The 21,746-nt window shown below is 41.6% G+C and overlaps 1 protein-coding gene across 2 annotated transcripts in view; it reads right to left on the minus strand.

Annotated features, from left to right (window-relative positions):
• Nucleotides 1–17,855: 17,855 nt before the first annotated feature.
• nedd4a (NEDD4 E3 ubiquitin protein ligase a) overlaps nt 17,856–21,746 on the minus strand; it is a 102,234-nt gene continuing 98,343 nt past the window's right edge. For both annotated transcript variants that reach the window (XM_079496151.1, XM_079496150.1), the window contains 2 exons: nt 21,513–21,585; nt 17,856–20,007 (listed from right to left, as the gene is read on the minus strand). In XM_079496151.1, the coding sequence (XP_079352277.1) occupies nt 19,905–20,007; nt 21,513–21,585 (176 nt within the window). In that variant the 3' untranslated portion in view covers nt 17,856–19,904. The remainder of the gene's footprint in view (nt 20,008–21,512; nt 21,586–21,746) is intronic.

Here is a 21,746-nt window from a genome sequence, read left to right on the forward strand (position 1 = left end):
GATACAGGATGAACAGGTGAAATACAGCCTGGATACAGGATGAACAGGTGAAATACAGCCTCATACAGCCTGGATACAGGATGAACAGGTGAAATACAGCCTGGATACAGGATGAACAGGTGAAATACAGCCTCATACAGCCTGGATACAGGATGAACAGGTGAACTCATACAGCCTGGATACAGGATGAACAGGTGAAAAAGTTATGACACAAAACAATTAGTAAAACAAAGCTAAATAAATTGGAACTGAAACACTTCTGACTGGTTGAATTTGGTAACCCACCATGATGTGTACTTTCAAATCGACACATGTGATTTACATGTTATTACCCACAGTTATTACCCACAGTCTGGACTAAAACAACCCCTCAAACAGAGAATATCAGAACACAAAACTGCAATCCGTACGGGAATTATGGAACAAATCATGGTTCACCCTCTTCATTACAATTCTGTGGCATTGAGAGAATCGAGATGCCCATCAGAGGGGGTGATATTCTAAAGAGACAACACAAGAGACGGTCACGGCCACACAGCCAACTCAAGGTACGGCCACGGAGCCGACTTGGGGACCCAACGCAGCTCCTCCAAGGAAAACAAACAAATGAACGGAGCTGAACGTGAATCCCCCCCACCCCTTTTTTTCCCTCACTGTATATGTTTCTTTTCCCTTTTTACCTCCATTATGATGAATTCCTGTTCTGTTCTTTGTCTATATAGAAGTGTCTATTTGTACGTCTCTAAATGTTTTTGATGAATTGAACATGGTGGACCCTATTGGAAACAAGTGTAATGCTTAATTGTGTCGTCCACTCACAGTTAATAGCCTTTGTATTGAGTTTGTGCTTGAAATGTACTGTAATTCTGCAAACTGTTAATACATATTTCAATCAATCAAAAAAAAAAGAAACTAGCCCAAAGAGAAATGCAGTGGATATACACAGTCAATACTATGACACCCAATGGACTGAATGATGACTATAGCTAAAAATGAAATTATAACAACACGGCCCGGCCGGCTGGCGTAGCCTTCTGGGCACCAATGCTGCTATAATGCAGCTTGACAGCGTGTTGCGGGTTCGACTCCTGATCCCGTTGACCTTTGCTGCGTGTCACTCCCCATCTCTCTCTCTCCCCCATTCCCTGTCAGTCTACTGCAGGGGTTCTCAACCCGTGGGTCGCGACCCCTCGGGGGGTCGCCAAATTATTTTAGGGGGTCCCCAAATTATATAAAAAAAAAAAAAAGATTTTGTTTAAAAAAAAAAAAATCACGATTTTTCAAAAACAGCAGATCTACAAGCTCGTAGCGCGCCACTCGGTGGCGCGCTATGAGCTTGTAGATCTGCTATTTTTAAATAGCTAAATTATAACAATGCTTAAAACACCAAAAGGGGTTCCCGCCCAAAATGGTTTAAGGTTATTGTAGCAGTCAATTTATATTGGGGGTCGGGAGGGGGCGGGGCGGGGGTCCCGAGACGTTGCCAAAGCATTTTCGGGGGTCCCCGGCCAAACACGTTGAGAACCCCTGGTCTACTGTACCTGTATCAATAAAGGCAGAAGAAGCCCCCAAAAATATCAAAATATAATTATAGCAACAATACTTACTGTATATGTTCCATCAGAATTCTGTCCTTTAGGGGTGAAGGTCAATGATCCCCCATAGTACCTATAGTTGCTGCGGTACCAGTACGCAGACCGTGCAGTCGTCATCGGGACCAGAATGAACAGGAGCAGAAACACCGTAACCGCAGACATGATTGTTGCAGATTGTTCGCTGTCTCTATATGTCTCTCATAAAGAGCCTCTTATATATCTTTTTTTTTTCTTTTTTCTTTTTTGCCTCGTAGCCTATTTTGTTACAAGGAAATAAAACGAGTGACACATGAAGAGTATGACTGACCAGTAAAACTGCATGCTTCATGAACAGCATCATTTGGAAGACAAATCTGTTCCATTGTTTTGTTGAAGTCGAAGATGGATGGATTAGCTGGGTAGATAACATGCAAATTAAAGGGTGAATCGTTCACTTGCGGATACAAGCACCAAAATTGGTACACATACTCCTTAGGGATGTTTGATAAAACCATTGTGCCAAATAAAATTTGGATATGGCGGCCATTTTTCAAGATGGCCGCCATTGAATATACAGTAATATTGCATTTCGCAATGAATTCCCATAGTTATATATATATATTTATATTATTTGAATGATCTTGGTGTCAAATCATACATTTTTCACTATGTAGAATCCAAATTTGGATGGATGGATGGATGGATGGATGGATGGATGGATGGATGGATGGATGGATGGAAAACAACAAAAGCTGACCAAAGTGCTGTACAGGTTTAAAACAAACAGAGCATCCACAGTGCTCTGTTTCGGCGCACAGACAAATAAGGACATAATTAAAAACACATAAGACAATCAAGTGCAATTAAAAGCCAAAGGGAATAGGTGGGTTATCAATAAGGATCTGATAACCTTAAAGGGATAGTTCAGATTTTTTGAACTTAAGTTGTATGAAATACTTGCCATTAATATAGTGGTTGCAACTGTATTAATTGATTGCCCGAGTCCTGTGGTGGGAGTGCTGCTCTGGTTTTGGTGAAATATCAAGTAGTTCCGGTCATTTTGTGGGGGGCACTGGGGGCCACGCAGTAAAAGTAAATTAATCCACAAAACTAACGTAATTTGTATTGTTGACCTATTTCTAAAATATGAGTGCAACTTCCGTTCTTTTTTTACCCCTCTATCACACAGAACTATGTTTTTTGTGTCCATATCACTACGCCCAAAAAATAGTTCCATGTGATAGAGGGGTCAAAGTTGAACGAAAGTCGCGCTAATATTTTAGAAATAGGTCAACAATACAAATTACGTTCGTTTTGTGGATTAATTTACTTTTACTGCGTGGCCCCAGTGCCCCCCACAAAATGACCGGAACTACTTAATAATTGACCAAAACCAGAGCAGAACTCCCACCATGGGACTCGGGCAATCAATTAATACAGTTGCAACCACTATATTAATGGCAAGTATTTCATACAACTTAAGTTCAAAAAATCTGAACTATCCCTTTAATGGACTGGGCAGATCGGATGGGGAAAGGTAGGTTGTTCCAGAGTGGGGAAAGGTAGGTTGTTCCAGAGTGGGGAAAGGTAGGTTGTTCCAGAGTGGGGAAAGGTAGGTTGTTCCAGAGTGCAGGGGTGGCGGAAGCAAAGGCACGGTCACCCCTAGTCCTTTTGTTGGTTTTAAAGTTAGTAGTGAATGACTGATCGGCCGACCTCAGAGACTGTTGGTTTTAAAGTTAGTAGTGAATGACTGATCGGCCGACCTCAGAGACTGTTGGTTTTAAAGTTAGTAGTGAATGACTGATCGGCCGACCTCAGAGACTGGGGTGTAGGCTGCAGGAGCTTAGTGAATGACTGATCGGCCGACCTCAGAGACTGGGGTGTAGGCTGCAGGAGCTTTGGTGAGGTACAGTACAGTGGGGCTAATAATTTAAAAGCAAATAAAAGGACCTTTAAAATGTATTCAAAAATTGACAGGGAGCCAATTGAAGTGAGGCCAGCACTGATATGTGTTTGCGTCGCTTTGTGCCAGTGAGAAGGCAATCTGCTGCGTTTTTTAATTTTTAATTTTTTAATTTTTATCCCTCGATTTTGTAACCCATTTTTTCACCCCTGTGCCAATTATCTAATGTGATCCTGGGCTCTCTACACACCCTCCGCCAACCTAGTCCCCATATATGGGGGACATGTGGAGAGCAACGGACTTGAACTCATGCTTCCTTCCTGCCTGAGTGTCCAAGTTGCTCCTTTACACCTGACAGGGGGGAGTTTCCCTGGTTGGACGTAGCGCGTGGAAGGAACACGTTATTCCAACCAGTTCCTTTCCCCTCCATCAGGCGCCCCGGCTGGCCAGGGGGAGGCAGTTTGTTTAGAGACCAGGATTACTGCATGTTTTTGTGAGGGTACCTACCCTAGGGGACACGGGGAGAACATGTGAGGGTACCTACCCTAGGGGGCACGGGGAGAACATGTGAGGGTACCTACCCTAGGGGGCACGGGGAGAACATGTGAGGGTACCTACCCTAGGGGGCACGGGGAGAACATGTGAGGGTACCTACCCTAGGGGGCACGGGGAGAACATGTGAGGCTACCTACCCTAGGGGGCACGGGGAGAACATGTGAGGGTACCTACCCTAGGGGACACGGGGAGAACATGCAGTTTTTGACCAGCTGCAAGCTGTAGCCTAATGTTTTCTTCTCTGCCACAGTCTTAGACAACTGACTTCGTAGCCACAGTATATGATTATTATACCACCGACTTCTCAACAAATCAGATTGTAGGATTGAGCTATACCCTTTTTACAATGGACATGTCCTCACCACCAGGTCAGGTCACATGTGTCTCTCTGGGGAGATTAGTTTCAGACCTATGACGTCTGTCCTCTCCCATCACACTTGGCACATTCCAATGGCACCAATGGTAATGCACTCGTTTCTGTTGCATGCAATACCGTGGGAATCCTGATCCTGCTCCACTGAAATTAATTGAGCCGTCATTCAAAGTTGACCTCACTACTCAGTTCACAGATGCTTATTTATGTGCATGCGGACGCAATTACACATATGGGCCCTATCTTACCTTACCCTTTATGCCTAAACTATTTGGTATTTTTTACTATCTTGATTTTTTTTTAAAAATAGGACAAATAGCATATCTACAAGCTCACAACGTGTCAATTTTCACTATTTATTTTTTCTCTCAAAGATAGTGCCCATAGTTCCTTGAGGCTATGAATTATGCAGAAATTATTACCATGGCATGAATCATTGTGTAAATTGCAATACATGATGCACACAAACATAAACACTTGTTCAGATAGGGTGGAAGTTCAACTAGATTTTAGAGTTTTATTATTAATAAAGAGTCGATTGGTTGGTGCTTGGTAGTCTGATTTATTTACAAATTGTTATCTCACATTGTTGATGATGTGAGATAAAAAAGGAAAAGGCAATATGACAGGTAGGCTTGGCGAGGTCAGAGCCATAGAGTAAGACAGAGTTATGACATTGAGGGGGCAGAAAACAGCCCGGTCACGTGGTCCATGTACATAACTCGTTTGTCACTATAAAGTCCATAGACTCCAATGCATTCCGTAAACGTCCGGTTCAGGCCTTTGGCACAATTCACCAATAGAAGTCTATATGTAGAAGAGCCGTCATTGGACTGAAGCCCCATGAAGCGAACGGAGTTGTCGTAACTCTGTCTGACTCTATGGCTCTGGACGAGGTACCTATAAATGAGTGGCGAGAGGGGATGAAAAATGGGAGTAGTTATCAGAAGTGAATGGAATCAGGTGAGCGGGGGGAGTTAGACCCTAACACCTCCCACTCTCACCTGATGATAGAGTATACATTACAGGTTCATGACAGGTTCATGGTGCGTGAGAGGGGAGGCGAGGTGTGAAATGACTCATGAGCCGAGCAGGACAGGAATTTTATCAGTTGAATGATCAGATTGGTGGTGGAGGAGATGTTATCAGATGATATCCTGACGTCAAACCCTGAATATTGTCATGCAGTTTCCAAATTAAATGGGCTATTTTATCAAATAACAATGCAGTTGCCATGAGTTTTCCTCCAAAGGCTCAGTGTGAAGGACTTGATCACATGTTTTAGTTTAGTTGAAGTTGCAAGTATTCACACAAAATGGTGTGCTCTATTTGAACTAATGAGAAGATTCTTCTCCACTAACTGAAAATGTTTCACATTTTGTATTTTGTATTTATTTTGTATTTTTTCACTTCACTTTCAGTCATGCTCCGGAAAGGAGGCGTCAATTCACCCCACGCCCCAAAGAAACTCCTGGATTCTCACAGTCCAATGTTAGCAGCCCTGACACGCACGCACGCACGCACGCACGCACGCACGCACGCACACACACACACACACACACACACACACACACACACACACACACACACACACACACACACACACACACACACACACACACACATTCCCCTGACTTACTCTGCAGAAGAAATACCTATCAAGACTGGCTTTACTGGAATATGTAGCCTTCCTGGAGCATGACTGGAAGTGAAGGGCTTCATGCCAAAAAATAAATAAATAACACACACACACACACACACACACACACACACACACACACACACACACACACACACACACACACACACACGCACACACACACACATTCCCCTGACTTACTCTGCAGAAGAAATACCTATCAAGACTGGCTTTACTGGAATATGTAGCCTTCCTGGAGCATGACTGGAAGTGAAGGGCTTCATGCCAAAAAATAAATAAATAACACACACACACACACACACACACACACACACACACACACACACACACACACACACACACACACACACACACACACACACACACACACACACATTCCCCTGACTTACTGGAAGTGAATATGGGCTTCCTCATACCAAAAAATAAATAAATAAAAATAAAACATGTTCAGTAAGAGGGTCATTATTTTTATTATCCAACATACAAAACAAATCAGACTTTAAAAAAATATATAGGCCCTACTTATATATTAAGAAAGTGAAAGATGAGTGTTAATTCTTTTTCATGTGCTGCTATCTTTCGTTTTAGGGATTTTAGCTGTTTTTGACAGGGGGGCGGGGGCATTCGAGCATGGGGCTAAATATGTACTTTTTTATTATTTACTATAGTCCTACTAGACCCCAAGAATTTACAGCTGGCCACAAAAGATCACGAGATCTACTGAATGTGTCAAACTGACATATTGAGCCTATGACACACAGTGGCTTCCCCCCAGTAGGCTACCTTCACATTCAGTAGATCCTGTGATCTTCTGTGGCCAGATGTAATTTCTATAGTAAATAATAAAAAAATAAATCGCCATGATATTTTGTCAAAAAATACATATTTAGCCCCATGCTCGAATGCCTGTCAAAAATATCGAAAATCCCTAAAACGGAAGAAAGCAGCAAATGAAAAAAAAAAAAAACACTCGTATTTTACTTTCACTAATAACAACCTAAAACATGAACCTTGGTTGAAAAAAACTAAAGTTGTCCTTTAAGGCAGGGGTTCTCAACCTTTTTGGCCGGGGACCCCCGGAAATGCTTTGGCAATGTCTCGGGAGTCGGGACCCCCGCCCCGCCCCCTCCCGACCCCCAATATAAATTGACTGCTACAATAACCTTAATAATAGAGACAATACACCATAAATAAATACTGAAACCAGATATAATCATTAGGGAAGGTGTATGCATGTACTACGTGTATTATATGTAAACTCTTCATTTCCACTTTCCAGCCATTCAGTTGCAAAAAGAAAAAAAAAATCTTTTTGTTTTAATAATTTGGGGACCCCCCAAAATAATTTGGCGACCCCCCCGAGGGGTCGCGACCCACGGGTTGAGAACCCCTGCTTTAAGGTAGTGAAAATGATTTTCTTTGATACTAAGTAGTACTTAGTAAAGTGATAGTACTCATTACTATAGTGTTTGTTCATTATGGAGTCTCCATGTCTCTCCAGCTCCAGGGTACACATTTGACCAAAGTCTTTGTTACATAACTGTACAACTACAGGCTCATGTGTTTTTTCATATCACTCATGTGAGCACAGCCATGGCCACAAACGGTACAGGTAATTGTATGAATCATCGTTTCCTGTCAATCTTCACTTGTATCTATCAATAAAGCAGTGTTGTTTTTGGCAGCAAATTTCTATTTTTGTTTAGTCATAGTCTTTGGACTGAAACTTAATTTAGTTTTAGTCATATTTTAGTCATCTGGAATGTTTTAGTGTTAGTCTAGTTTTAGTCGACTAAGTGTCATGCGATTTTAGTCGACTAAATCTACAGTTGATTTAGTCGACTAAAATATATTTTGGCGGGCCTTGATGCTGTTGTAATGACAGATTTTACACTTGCTGAAAATAGCCGATCTACAAGCCCACAACGCGTCGCAGCGCGACGCGTTGTGGGCTTGTAGATCGGCTATTTTCAGCATGCAACCAAGTGTAAAATGACTTATACTGGATATCTTGTCCACTAGTCCCTTCCTAACATTTTAGTCTAGTTTTTATTTGTTGACGAAATTGTCGATATATTTAGTCTTAGTTTTAGTCATCATAGATTAGTTTTTATTTACTTTCTATTTATTTTTTGTCAATGAAAAAAGGTAGTCGACGAACATTTTTTGTTTAGTTTTAGTCGACGAAAACAACACTGCAATAAAGGCAGAAAAGCCAAAAAACTAACAACAACAAAAATACCATGAACCCTGACACGGCAGAGGAAGTGCAGTCTTCGCTGTAACTTACTACAGAGACTGTCCACATGTGTATTCCAAGTTAGTGGAATTTTGTGTTATCGTTTTAGCATCATTGTATAATCGTACCATTGTACTATTTGCAAACTGTTAATAAAGTATTCAATCAATATAAAAACAAGAACTGATCAAATATCATCAGTTACATGCGAATCATGCGAATCCCTTGACTCCTTCAAAACCGCTCTCAAAAGGGGCACCTGCGGACGGCTGCAATTCGAAACTGGCCCCCGTAAAATCTGAATACCCCCCCCACCACCCACCCTTTTCCCCTCACTGTATACAGTATGTTTCTTTTCCCTTTTTTTACCTCCTTTATGATGAATTCCTGTTCTGTTCTTTGGCTATATAGAAGTGTCTATTTGTACGTCTCTAAATGTTTTGATGATTTGAACATGGTGGACCCTCTTGTAAACAAGTGTAATGCTTTATTGGGTCGTCCACTCACAGTTAACAGTCTTTGTATTGAGTTTGTGCTTGAAATGTACTGTAATTCTGCAAACTGTTAATAAATATTTCAATCAATCAATCAATCAATCAATCAATCAAAAAACCAGCGGCTGCCTTATATCTCCAGAATTGTGCTATGAAAGAAATGTAAATATCTGTCCAAAAGTGTCCCCCCACTTTTGTCTACTAGCCGGCGCTCCCGTATGACTAGCATGTCGATCTGTTGTGAACTTTTCATGGGCTTTCATAGACCAGCAGGTTTACAACCCGTAAAAAGGACATAATGAGATGAGCCCACATCTTCCATGACAATGGGAGCTAGTGGTCACACCTTTAGGCATTTAAAACTAGGCCTACTTGTAGTGTGGCCAGGCAACCATAGAGTGGCACCCAATCCCCTAGTAACATGATGTGCTGTATTGGCAGTCAACGGTGTGGTGGGTGGCCACTGGCCATAGGCAAGGTTTATCAATTATTATCCCACAGCCAGCGATATGTAGCCGTGTCATATTTGACTATTAGACCGGTTGCATATCCGATAGGCTCTACCAGAGTAGAGGGTTAGAGATTATTTCCATTATAATCCTATGGTGAAAAGATGATAGGGTGATATTCCTACAACAGAACAGAATAAAACAGAGACAGTATGAAACTTACTGAGGTCCAGCTGGTCTTAAGGTTCCTGTTAAATAGAAACAGTCCTGGTGTCCAGGTGGTCTTCAGGTTCCTGTTAAATAGAAACAGTCCTGGTGTCCAGGTGGTCTTCAGGTTCCTGTTAAATAGAAACAGTCCTGGTGTCCAGGTGGTCTTCAGGTTCCTGTTAAATAGAAACAGTCCTGGTGTCCAGGTGGTCTTCAGGTTCCTGTTTAATAGAAACAGTCCTGGTGTCCAGGTGGTCTTCAGGTTCCTGTTAAATAGAAACAGTCCTGGTGTCCAGGTGGTCTTCAGGTTCCTGTTTAATAGAAACAGTCATGGCTGGCTCTGGGTAACTCATCACTGTGATGTGTGTCAGAAGGAAGTGAGAACCCTGACACTGGTGTAACAAACGTCCATCTGAACATCAGTAAAACGTCTAGAGATAAACGGCACAAGAAACAATAGACAAATCTCCTGTTATTTTATTTTTTGTATTTTATTTTTGTATAAGTGTTGTTACTCAAAGGGAAAGGTAAACTGTGTTGTGGCATGGTAGCAAGTAGGTCAGTGAATTAGCACACTGGCCACATGATCCAGAGGTTGTGGGTTCAAACCCCACTCAAATCTTTCCTTGCCAATATTTGCCATTGAGCCCCATTGTACATTTCTCAAATTTGAAAGCACTATATATCTAAAACTATGAAACATTTCAAAGATTCCTTTTCAGTCCACCGTAAGATGAACCTAAATAGGTTTGAATGGGGTTTCTAGGTGTAAGTATGTAGGACTAGTAGCATGCCAAAGTTTGTGCTATTGCCATTGAGAATGCATTGGGCGTTTAAGTTAAATAACTCAGAAACTACAAAACATTTCAAAGTAAAAAGTTCCAGCATGTGTCTCCACAGTAAGCTGAATTATAAAAAGTATGAATGGAGTTCCTAGGTGAAGGTGCTTTTATGACGTGCCAATATCTGCCATTGAGCCCCATTGTACATTTCTCAAATTTGAAAGCACTATATTTCTAAAACTATGAAACATTTCAAAGATTCCTTTTCAGGCAAACATGTCCACCATAAGATGAACCTAAATAGGTTTGAATGGGGTTTCTAGGTGTAAGTATGTAGGACTAGTAGCATGCCAAAGTTTGTGCTATTGCCATTGAGAATGCATTGGGCGTTTAAGTTAAATAACTCAGAAACTACAAAACATTTCAAAGTAAAAAGTTCCAGCATGTGTCTCCACAGTAAGCTGAATTATAAAAAGTGTGATTGGAGTTTCTAGGTGAAAGTGATTCGCCATGAAAGGTGAAAGTGTTGAAAGTGATTTTTTTTTACGTGCCAATATCTGCCATTGAGCCCCATTATACATTTCTCATATTTGGTTTCGGACGGCATACTATAGCATGTCGTTTTTTGTGATTTTTGAGGATTTGAAAAAAAAGATGAAAATCACGAAAAACAACATACTATAGTCCATGGTTTCGGACGGTATACTATAGCATGTCGTTTTCGTGATTTTGGAGGATTTGAAAAAAAGATGAAAATCACAAAATAGGCCTACTATAGTTCATGGTTTCAGACAGCATACGATAGTATGTCATTTTTTCATGATTTTGGGGCACTATGTCAGAGCCAGGACTTGAACCTGTGGCCTCCTGATTCCCAGGCAGGCTCTGTACCCAGTGAGCCACTGTGCTTGCTGTGTACAAAAGGCAAAAAAGATAATGATAGAAGAGCCAGAGACTTGTTTCCATTGTGGTTCATAAGCATTCAAACCTCTAGAGATAAACAACAGAACAAGAAACAATAGACAAATCTCCTGTTATTTCATTTTTTGTATTTTATTTTTGTATAAGTGTTGTTACTCAAAGGGAAAGGCAAACTGTGTTGTGGCAGGTCGCAAGTAGCTCAGTGACTTAGCACACTGGTCACATGATCTGGAGGTTGTGGGTTCAAACCCCACTCAAATCTTTACTTGCCAAAATCTGCCATTGACCCCCATTCTGAATTTCTCAAATTTAAAAGCACTATATTTCTAAAACTATGAAACATTTCAAAGATTCCTTTTCAGGCAAACATGTCCACCATAAGATGAACCTAAATAGGTTTGAATTGGGTTTCTAGGTGTAAGTATGTAGGACTAGTAGCATGCCAAAGTTTGTGTTATTGCCATTGAGAATGCATTGGGCGTTTAAGTTAAATAACTCAGAAACTACAAAACATTTCAAAGTAAAAAGTTCCAGCATGTGTCTCCACAGTAAGTTGAATTATATAAAGTATGAATGGAGTTCCTAGGTGAAAGTGCTTTTATGACGTGCCAATATCTGCCATTGAGCCCCATTGTACATTTCTCAAATTTGAAAGCACTATATTTCTAAAACTATGAAACATTTCAAAGATTCCTTTTCAGGCAAACATGTCCACCATAAGATGAACCTAAATAGGTTTGAATGGGGTTTCTAGGTGTAAGTATGTAGGACTACTAGCATGCCAAAGTTTGTGCTATTGCCATTGAGAATGGATTGGGAGTTTAAGTTAAATAACTCAGAAAATTCAAAACATTTCAAAGTAAAAAGTTCCAGCATGTGTCTCCACAGTAAGCTGAATTATAAAAAGTGTGAATGGAGTTTCTAGGTGAAAGTGCTTTTTTGACGTGCCAATATCTGCCATTGAGCCCCATTGTACATTTCTCAAATTTGAAAGCACTATATTTCTAAAACTATGAAACATTTCAAAGATTCCTTTTCAGGCAAACATGTCCACCATAAGATGAACCTAAATAGGTTTGAATGGGGTTTCTAGGTGTAAGTACTGTAGGTCCGTCCAGGCCAAGCCCAGGGCTCCAAAGGTCTACCCAACCATTACTAATTTAAATTAAGAATATTACTTGTGTTTGGTTTCATATGTATGTGAATAGAGGGGCAGTTGTGTGTACTATACATTCTTGGTTATGGCTACTACCATGTATTAATGTTTTTGTGTGTGTGTGCGCGTGTGTGTGTGTGTGTGTGTGTCTCTTGAAGAAGTGTGACATCAAACCACCAGCACTAGAGTCCCTGGCTGTTGATCGCCACACCTGGAGCTCTACCTGTCACCAGGGAATCACTCGTCTTCAGGAGAAGCTCACAGAGAGGAGAGTACAGCGGCGTGCACAGAGGCACCAACGTGCCAAAGGTCCACCGACCACCACTGCTGCCTTCCCCTGCCCCTCCTTCCCCTGCCCCTCCTGTGACAAAGTCTGCGGATCACGCATCGGTCTGAACAGCCACCTGGCTATGCACAGACGACAGGCACAACAATAATCATCTCATAAACTATATTTGGAGCAACGTCATCATCAACATCGATGGACTGCCATAAGCAAAGTGTGTGTGTGTGTGTGTGTGTGTGTGTGTGGGAGGGGGTGGGGTGCGGCAGCAAGCTACGCCTACCACGTAATCAACTCAAACTACCACAGAGAAGGGCTGGGTGGGTGATTCGATATCAAACCTTTGGACCCAATTTATTCCATGCTGAACTTTTTCAGTTGATTCCTTTCTTATATTTTATGTAAAGACTTTGGGTAATTATAAAAGTACTTGATTGATTGACTGAAGTATTTATTAACAGATTGGAGAATTACATTACATTTCAAGCACAACTCAAAACAATACTGTTAACTGTGGACGACACCATAAACATTACACTTGTTTACAATAGGGTCCACCATGTTCAATTCATCATAACATTTAGAGACGTACAAATATACACTTCTATATAGCCAAAAACAGGAAATCATGATAGAGGAGTTAAAAAGTGGGGGAAAAAAAGTTAAAAAACATATACAGTGAGGGGAAAAAGGGTGGGTGGGGATTCCGATTTTACGGGGGCCAGTTTCGAATTGCAGCCGTCCGTAGGTGCCCTTTGAGAGCGGTTTTGAAGGAGTCAAGGGATTCGCATGTCTTAATGACTGTTGGTAGGGCGTTCCACATTTTGGTGGCATACGAGCGAAAATAATTAAGTCCCTTGTTTGTGCCAAATCTGGGTTGCACATGGTTTGTTGAACTCCCTCTGGTGTTATGGGTGTGGACTTCGTTGACATTAAGGAAGTATTTAGACAGGTACATGGGTATCTTGGTGTATTGAATCTTGTGGACCAGACCCATATTTGCAAGATGCTGTAGCCTACTCTAATTCAAACATTTATTCATCAAACTAACTTACAGTTGATTTAAAATGTATTTGTGTTTGCTTGTGCTCCGGACAAGTGAATGGGAAATGTACTTGTCCAAGGACAAGTGCTGTTATGTATGATGTATTTTCTCTATCCTATGGAATACCATCTAAAATAATATCCATCATAAAAACATTTTAACAATTTGAGTGTAGTGTCATCATGGGAAACAGCCTCTCTGAGTGGTTTCCTGTGCAATCGGGAGTGAGACAGGGGTGCATAATTTCTCCTATTCTCTTCCTTGTCACCATTGATTGGATCACTACCAACACCACATCTGACAGGCCTAGAGGCATCCAATGGACTCTATTCTCCCAGCTGGAAGACCTCGATTTTGCTGACGATCTTGCTCTCCTATCAACCAACCACGACAACAAGTCGGACTCAATATCAACAACTCACGCACACAAGTGCTATGTGTCAACTCCACCCCCACACAACCCAACATTATTGATGAGGAACCACTTGAGTTTGTGGAGGACTTCACCTATCTGGGCAGCCTCCTCAGTAAGGACAGTGGGGCATCAAAGGACATAAAGGCAAGACTGGGAAAGGCTCAGGGTGCCTTCTCCCAACTCCGTTCCATCTGGAGGTCAAAGCAATACAGCCTCAAAACCAAGATGCTCATATACAACAGCAATGTAAAGTCTGTTCTGCTGTACGGCTCCGAGACCTGGCGAGTAATTAAATCAGACGTGAGGAAAATTGAAGTGTTCCACAACCGATCCCTCCGGAGAATATGCCAGATCTTTTGGCCAAATAAAATCTCTAATAATGAATTGTATAAACAAACAGGGAGCATCACCAAGGAGATTACACATCGACGCCTGAGATGGCTAGGACACGTGCTGAGAATGAAGCAGGACCATCACAAAGGTGGCCTTAAGATGGACACCACCAGGAAAGAGAAAACCTGGGAGGCCCAAAACCACCTGGCGCAGAACTGTGACGCAGGAACTGGAACAGATGAACCTGTCCTGGGGAGAGGCGCAACATGCTGCCAGGGATGGGATGAAATGGAGAGCGCTCATTGAAGCCTTATGTCCCATAGGGGACGAAGAGGAGTAAGTAAGTAAGTAATTTTCTCTATAGAGAGTATGCACAGGCATGATTTCCCCATCAGGACACGCCCCCCTCATCTAGACTGAGTGGCGTTGGAGTTTGGAAGCGCTCGTTGGAAATCACTCAACCGACCTGCGTACCACCCGTTTCTAAATGTCACATAATGCAGGAGGCAGCAAAATGTTGTGTTATTGAAAACAAGCACTTCCAAACTCGGACATTTCTTGACAGAAAGTAGCTCATAACGTTTCTATGGTGGATTTTTATGAAACAAAAACTTTGCAGATATAGAAAGAGGATAATTCAAGCTTTTCGTACAGCTGAAATGTTGGTGAGTTTAACATTGTTTAATGCAATCAGACAGGACTTTTCTGTTTGGATGAATGGGCTGTCAGAAAGTAGTTTTTTGCCACTCGGTGGGCGTTCCCGCACAACTTCCAGGTACGATGATGTCACGCGCATACCCTCTATTATTAAGGTTATTGTAGCGGTCAATTTGTATTGGGGGTGGGGAGGGGGGCGGGGATAACCTGACTCCGCCAGCTGGTGGCAGCAGTGTGAACTCAATACTGCAGCAAACTGGCAGAGTCAGGTTAGGGCGGGGAGGGGGTCGAGAACCCCTGCTGTAGATCTGCTATTTACTAAGAGAAGTAGGTACATAATACTATAAATGTGCCACGTCTCTCTCTGTGTGTGTGTGTGTGTGTGTGTGTGTGTGTGTGCGCGTGTGTGTGTGTGTGCTTGTGTGTGATTCTGATGAATTGAAAAGGGTGGACCCTGTTGTAAACAAGTGTAATGCTTTATCAGTGTGTCGTCCACAGTTAGCAGATTTTGTATTGAGTTGTGTCTGTCTGTCTGTCTGCGTGTGTGTACGGTTGTAATGCACATAACTCGAGAACCGTTTGCCCCACCGACCTCGACACACACGTTCCACACCCCCGCAGGGAGTGCAGTGCCCGGTATCGAGTCGGTTGGACCACGGTTCTCCAGAACCACCACAAAAGGCTCTGCCAGTGGACCTAATGAGCCCAAGTCCCAATTCCCAGCCTCTGCCTCAGCCAATTGATTGCCATGGCAACCCCACACCTGCCAATTGATTACTTAACCAGTACACTTTTCACAATCAGTTTGCACTCTTCAGGCACAGGCAGGCAGACAGATACAGAGATCTCCATATACAGTACAGTATGGGCACAAAACACTCACACACAGGCAGACAGACAGATACAGAGATCTCCATGTGGGACACAGACAGACAGATACAGAGATCTCCATGTGGGACACAGACAGACAGATACAGAGATCTCCATGTGGGACACAGACAGACAGATACAGAGATCTCCATGTGGGACACAGACAGACAGATACAGAGATCTCCATGTGGGACACAGACAGTTAAAATGGGTGCTATGACGACAGGTATTGCATACTACAGATATCTCCATATACAGTATGGGCACAAAAGGGACACAGACAGATAGTTAAAACGGGTGCTATGACAAGTTGACAACGGGTATTATTAGGTTCTCAAGTTGCATCGTTCCCAAGGTGGCCGACGGGCACGTACAGGTCTAGTAAAATGTATAAGAAGGCACCTTGAACAGCACTGCAATGAAGAGGTTCCATATGTATTTATATAGGAAGTGGCAGTGAAAAAGTACATATGTATTTATATAGGAAGTGGCAGTGAAAAAGTACATATGTATTTATAGTAGAAGGGAGGGATTTGGCAAACACTGCAGACAGGAGCAACACAGGGATGTCTGCTTGAGATTTAAGAACTAAGTCTAATTCCCATTGCTTTGAGATCAGATTTAAGAACTAAGTCTAATTCCCATTGCTTTGAGATCAGATTTAAGAACTAAGTCTAATTCCCATTGCTTTGAGATCAGATTTAAGAACTAAGTCTAATTCCCGTTGCTTTGAGATCAGATTTAAGAACTAAGTCTAATTCCCATTGCTTTGAGATCAGATTTAAGAACTAAGTCTAATTCCCATTGCTTTGAGATCAGATTTAAGAACTAAGTCTAATTCCCATTGCTTTGAGATCAGATTTAAGAACTAAGTCTAATTCCCATTGCTTTGAGATCAGATTTAAGAACTAAGTCTAATTCCCATTGCTTTGAGATCAGATTTAAGAACTAAATCTAATTCCCATTGCTTTGAGATCAGATTTCAGATGAGATGACAGATCCAGATTAAGGGTGCAACAGTTAATTGCTTGATTAAAAGACAAAATTACAATCGATCATTTAATAAAATAATTAATTCATAATCAATCTGCAACTTTAGCATATCATTATAGGCAAAAAGTAAAAATAATAATAATGTAAAAACAAATTGAAAATAGCAGAGCTACAAGCTCACAATGCGTTGTGACAATGCATCCGACAGGCGCCAGCACAGTGGAACTCCCTCTTGCAGCGTGGTCGTGAACATTACTATTAATTAAGGCACTTCAGAGCTACATTACTCATACCGGCCTGGGCCGGCTTCGCGGTCCAGGCACCTTGGCTGGTAATCCAGCATGACAGTGTGTTGCGGGTTCGAGTCCCGATCCCGACGAACTTTGCTGTGTGTCTTCCAATAATCTCTCTGCCCGTTTCCTGTCTACCTACTACTGTGATCTATCAATAAAGGCAAAACATATCTTAAAGGGGCATTCCACTCATTTTCAACATTTTACTATGTCATTAAAACTCAATGGGTGCAAAGGACTTATTTAACTTCTTTTTCATGATGTCAAAAAAAATCATTAACATGGTGAAACACATCTTGATGATGTCATCAAGATGTGTTTCACCATGTTAATGATTTTTTTCATAATTACAGTTCTAGGAAACACAGAATGGGGGGGGACTTCTTTATTATTTCCACACAATAGCTCTAAGGTATATTAATGACATAGTAAAATGTTGAAAATGGGTGGTTTTCCCCTTTAAAAACTAAATAATAAATCCTATATGTGCCATCACGTGCTACGCCCAGGATTCCATCCCAGGTCTCACACGTGGAAAGTCTGGAGTACATAATAATATGAATAAGTTACAGGTAATAATAATAATAATAAATAGAACATCATCATAATTGAAACCAATAGATAAAAGAAAAATAGTCATTAACACTGGCATTTCCATTTATTTATTTTTAAATACAATATTTAATTGGAGTGTACTTAAAACACCAAATTAACAGTTTTATTAAATGTATTTCAACTGATGTATAATGCACTTACAAGTGTCATGATTCAATTTAATAAATTCTGCCTTATGGTTTAATAAACAATATTATACTGTATAATATTTATCAGAACTTCCATTGAAGGTTGAGGACATCCCATATATGTGTGTGTGTGTGTGTGTGTGTGTGTGTGTGTGTGTGCGCGTGCGTGCATGTGTGCGTGCGTGTGTGTGATCAAATTCTACATTAAATTACAAATGAAGGCCTCATAAATTGATTTACATATTGGAGAGAAGAGAATGTGCATATTTTCAGCAATGTTTCATATGTAAACATTTAAACAGATGTGCATTTGAAGCAGATAATACACACACACACACACACACACACAGATGTGTGTGTGTATATGTATATATATATATATATACACACACACACACACACACACACACACACACACACACACACACACACACACACACACACAGGTGTGTGTGTATATGTGTATACACACACACACACACACACACACACACACACACACACACACACACACACACACACACACACACACACACACACACACACACACACACACACACACACACACACACACACACACACACACCTTTGCAAACATTTGAGCAGTCTGCAGTTGATATATTTGAGAAGGTCTATACAAAATAAGACTTATCTATATTAACAAAGTGCTTTACTTTATAAAAGCATAAGTATAAAATTGTGTTCTTAGAGACTGACATGAAAAAGCCCATAGTACAACCTGTAAACATACCAGGTAGTGTAAACATATGTTTTACCTTTCATAAAATAAAATAGTGTTTGTTAAAACATTCTACTGCTTAAGCACAAGTCAATATCCTACAAAATTATTAGGCAACACATTTTCACTCATTTTTAGAACAGATTTCCCATCTGTTGACAATTCAAGAGTTACCACAAAAAGAACAGATTTAAAGGGTTGCTCTTAAAAATAGAGCACTGTATATATACTGCTATTAGACACCCATGGTGATCAGTTGGAAAGGAAAGGCCATTTTCTTATTGAAAGAGGAGGCGAGATGCACAAGTCTACAATTATGTTTACATGTGTGCAAGAAAAAGGAGAATTCAACATGTGCTATAACTTTAAGACAAATTGCCTAATATCATTTTCTGCGTTACTTAAGATAATGTTGATGGATATAGTCCATTCTCCTGATACATACATACATGATTCAGATTGTGCTAACTTATGATTGAAAAGTTAATGATACTTGTGTTTTTCTTTCAAACTTCAACACCTGAGTTCAAATCTAACTCACACATACTGTATATGTGTTGAAAAGACAAAGAAAAAAGCCTAACAAAAACATTTTAAACGTCTCTGCAAAGAGAAAGCATTCATTCGATGCATTCATATACATTTTCCAGCAGTTCCTTATCATTTGATAGAATAGAGTTTCTTTTCTTCTTCATTTTTTTATCAGAAATTGGGTGGCGAATACAACTTTGAGTGACTAAACATAAAAGGCTCATATATTATGGCATAAAAAATAAAAAATCTGTAAACTTCTGAAAACAAGGAGCACCTGATGGTCACTCCAGAATGTCATTTTCCCTTATTTCTGTGTCCCATAATCCTGCGTGTCACAGGAAACCAGAGGGAAGGCAAGGCTGTGTGACTACTAGTACTCTACTGTCCCGTGGCAGGTGCGGCCGGTGTCACAGCCTGTGTCACGACCGCGACACATCCCGTGACAGGCGCGGCCTGTGTCTGAAGCTCGAGCACACCGTGGTGTGGCTTGTCGACAAGAACTGAGAGCGTGTCGCGTGGTTCTCGCCGGCAAGCCACACCGTGGTGCGACGGAGTATGATTTTAGGCATGACAAAGAGCACGTTCCTTCAACATTACAAGTACTACATCTTGCCCTTTGGCTTCAGTGCGATGGCACTCGTAACACTTCACTTCTTCTTCCCGGTCGGCCATGCAGTACAAAGCCCCTAATCCACCCCGTCGAAACCTTGGGCGTTCTCGATGGCGATGTGAAGCTTCTCTCTCAGCTCTTCAAAGGACTCGTAGGGGGGAAGGTCCAGTCGATTGAAGCTGAAGATAAAGTGACGAGTGAGTGAATATGACACAAAGCAAACATGAATTCTGAGCGTGGATACCAGGCCTGGAATGTTGTCATTTTAAGGTGAAGGCCACTTGGCCTTTGGCGTCGTCAGTGACATGTCAGTGACATAATTATAAACGGTTTATTTCGCGAAATAATGTATTGGCAAATTACCAGTATTTGTTAGGGTTCTCCCGATCCGATCGGGTGATCGGAAATCGGGGCCGATCACATCATTTTCAAATGATCAGAATCGGATCGGGAGCCAAAAAATGTCATCGGGACATCCCTAGTATCAATACCAGTAAGACGCCTGAGGGCGAGAGCCAACCTTGCCCGCGTGTACTGGCCATATATGGAGTGTATCTTGAGTTGAAGTCAGATGAGGAGATGAGGTCAGATCAAGATATGGAATGTCAGAACAGGTCAGCTCCATATACAGTATGGAGATCTAGGGGGCTGATGTCACGATGACCTGGGGGCTTGCCTGGGGTGACGTGACGGAGATTGTGGGTTAGGTGTCAGTTAGGTGTGGGTTAACTATGAAACCTTGTCAAGAGAGTGTAGTGTAGTGTAGTGTAGTGTAGTGTAGTGTACTGTGTAGTGTAGTGTACTGTGTAGTGTAGTGTAGTGTAGTGTAGTGTAGTGTAGTGTAGTGTAGTGTAGTGTAGTGTAGTGTAGTGTAGTGTAGTGTAGTGTACTGTGTAGTGTAGTGTAGTGTAGTGTACTGTGTAGTGTAGTGTAGTGTAGTGTAGTGTAGTGTAGTGTAGTGTAGTGTAGTGTAGTGTAGTGTAGTGTAGTGTAGTGTAGTGTAGTGTAGTGTACTGTGTAGTGTAGTGTACTGTGTAGTGTAGTGTAGTGTAGTGTAGTGTAGTGTGTAGTGTAGTGTAGTGTAGTGTAGTGTAGTGTAGTGTACTGTGTAGTGTAGTGTAGTGTAGTGTAGTGTAGTGTAGTGTAGTGTAGTGTAGTGTAGTGTAGTGTACTGTGTAGTGTAGTGTAGTGCAGGGGTTCTCAACGTTTTTGGCCGGGGACCCCCGGAAATGCTTTGGCAATGTCTCAGGACCCCCGCCCCGCCCCCTCCCGACCCCCAATATAAATTGACTGCTACAATAACCTTAAACCATTTTGGGCGGGAACCCCTTTTGGTGTTTTAAGCATTGTTATAATTTAGCTATTGAAAAATAGCAGATCTACAAGCTCATAGCGCGCCACCGAGTGGCGCGCTACGAGCTTGTAGGTCTGCTATTTTTGAAAAAAAGTGAAAATAAAATGTAAAAATAAATCTTTTTTTTTTTTTTTAATAATTTGGGGACCCCCTAAAATAATTTGGCGACCCCCCGAGGGGTCGCGACCCACGGGTTGAGAACCCCTGGTGTAGTGTAGTGTAGTGTAGTGTAGTGTAGTGTAGTGTAGTGTACCGTACCGTACCGTACCGTACCATACCGTACCGTACTGTGTACTGTACTGTACTGTACTGTATACGTGTAGTGCTCACCATGTGTGTGCTCGGGGTAGCTTGTCACGTGTTCCCCACTGTTCAATGGTGAAGAGCTGTGGCCCGTTTGACCCTGGAACGGAAAGAGATCAAAGGCAATTAGAAGGAATCATCTATATCTCTGCTGTCTCAGATCAACGGACCTGGAGCTTCTAGATGTCCCGACGACCAACTTGAGGCTTAGAGGGGACCGTGCCTTTTCAGTCGCAGCCCCGTGGAACACCATCCCCTACT

This window comes from Electrona antarctica (assembly GCF_951216825.1).
Source record: "Electrona antarctica genome assembly, chromosome: 3".
NCBI lineage: Eukaryota > Metazoa > Chordata > Actinopteri > Myctophiformes > Myctophidae > Electrona > Electrona antarctica.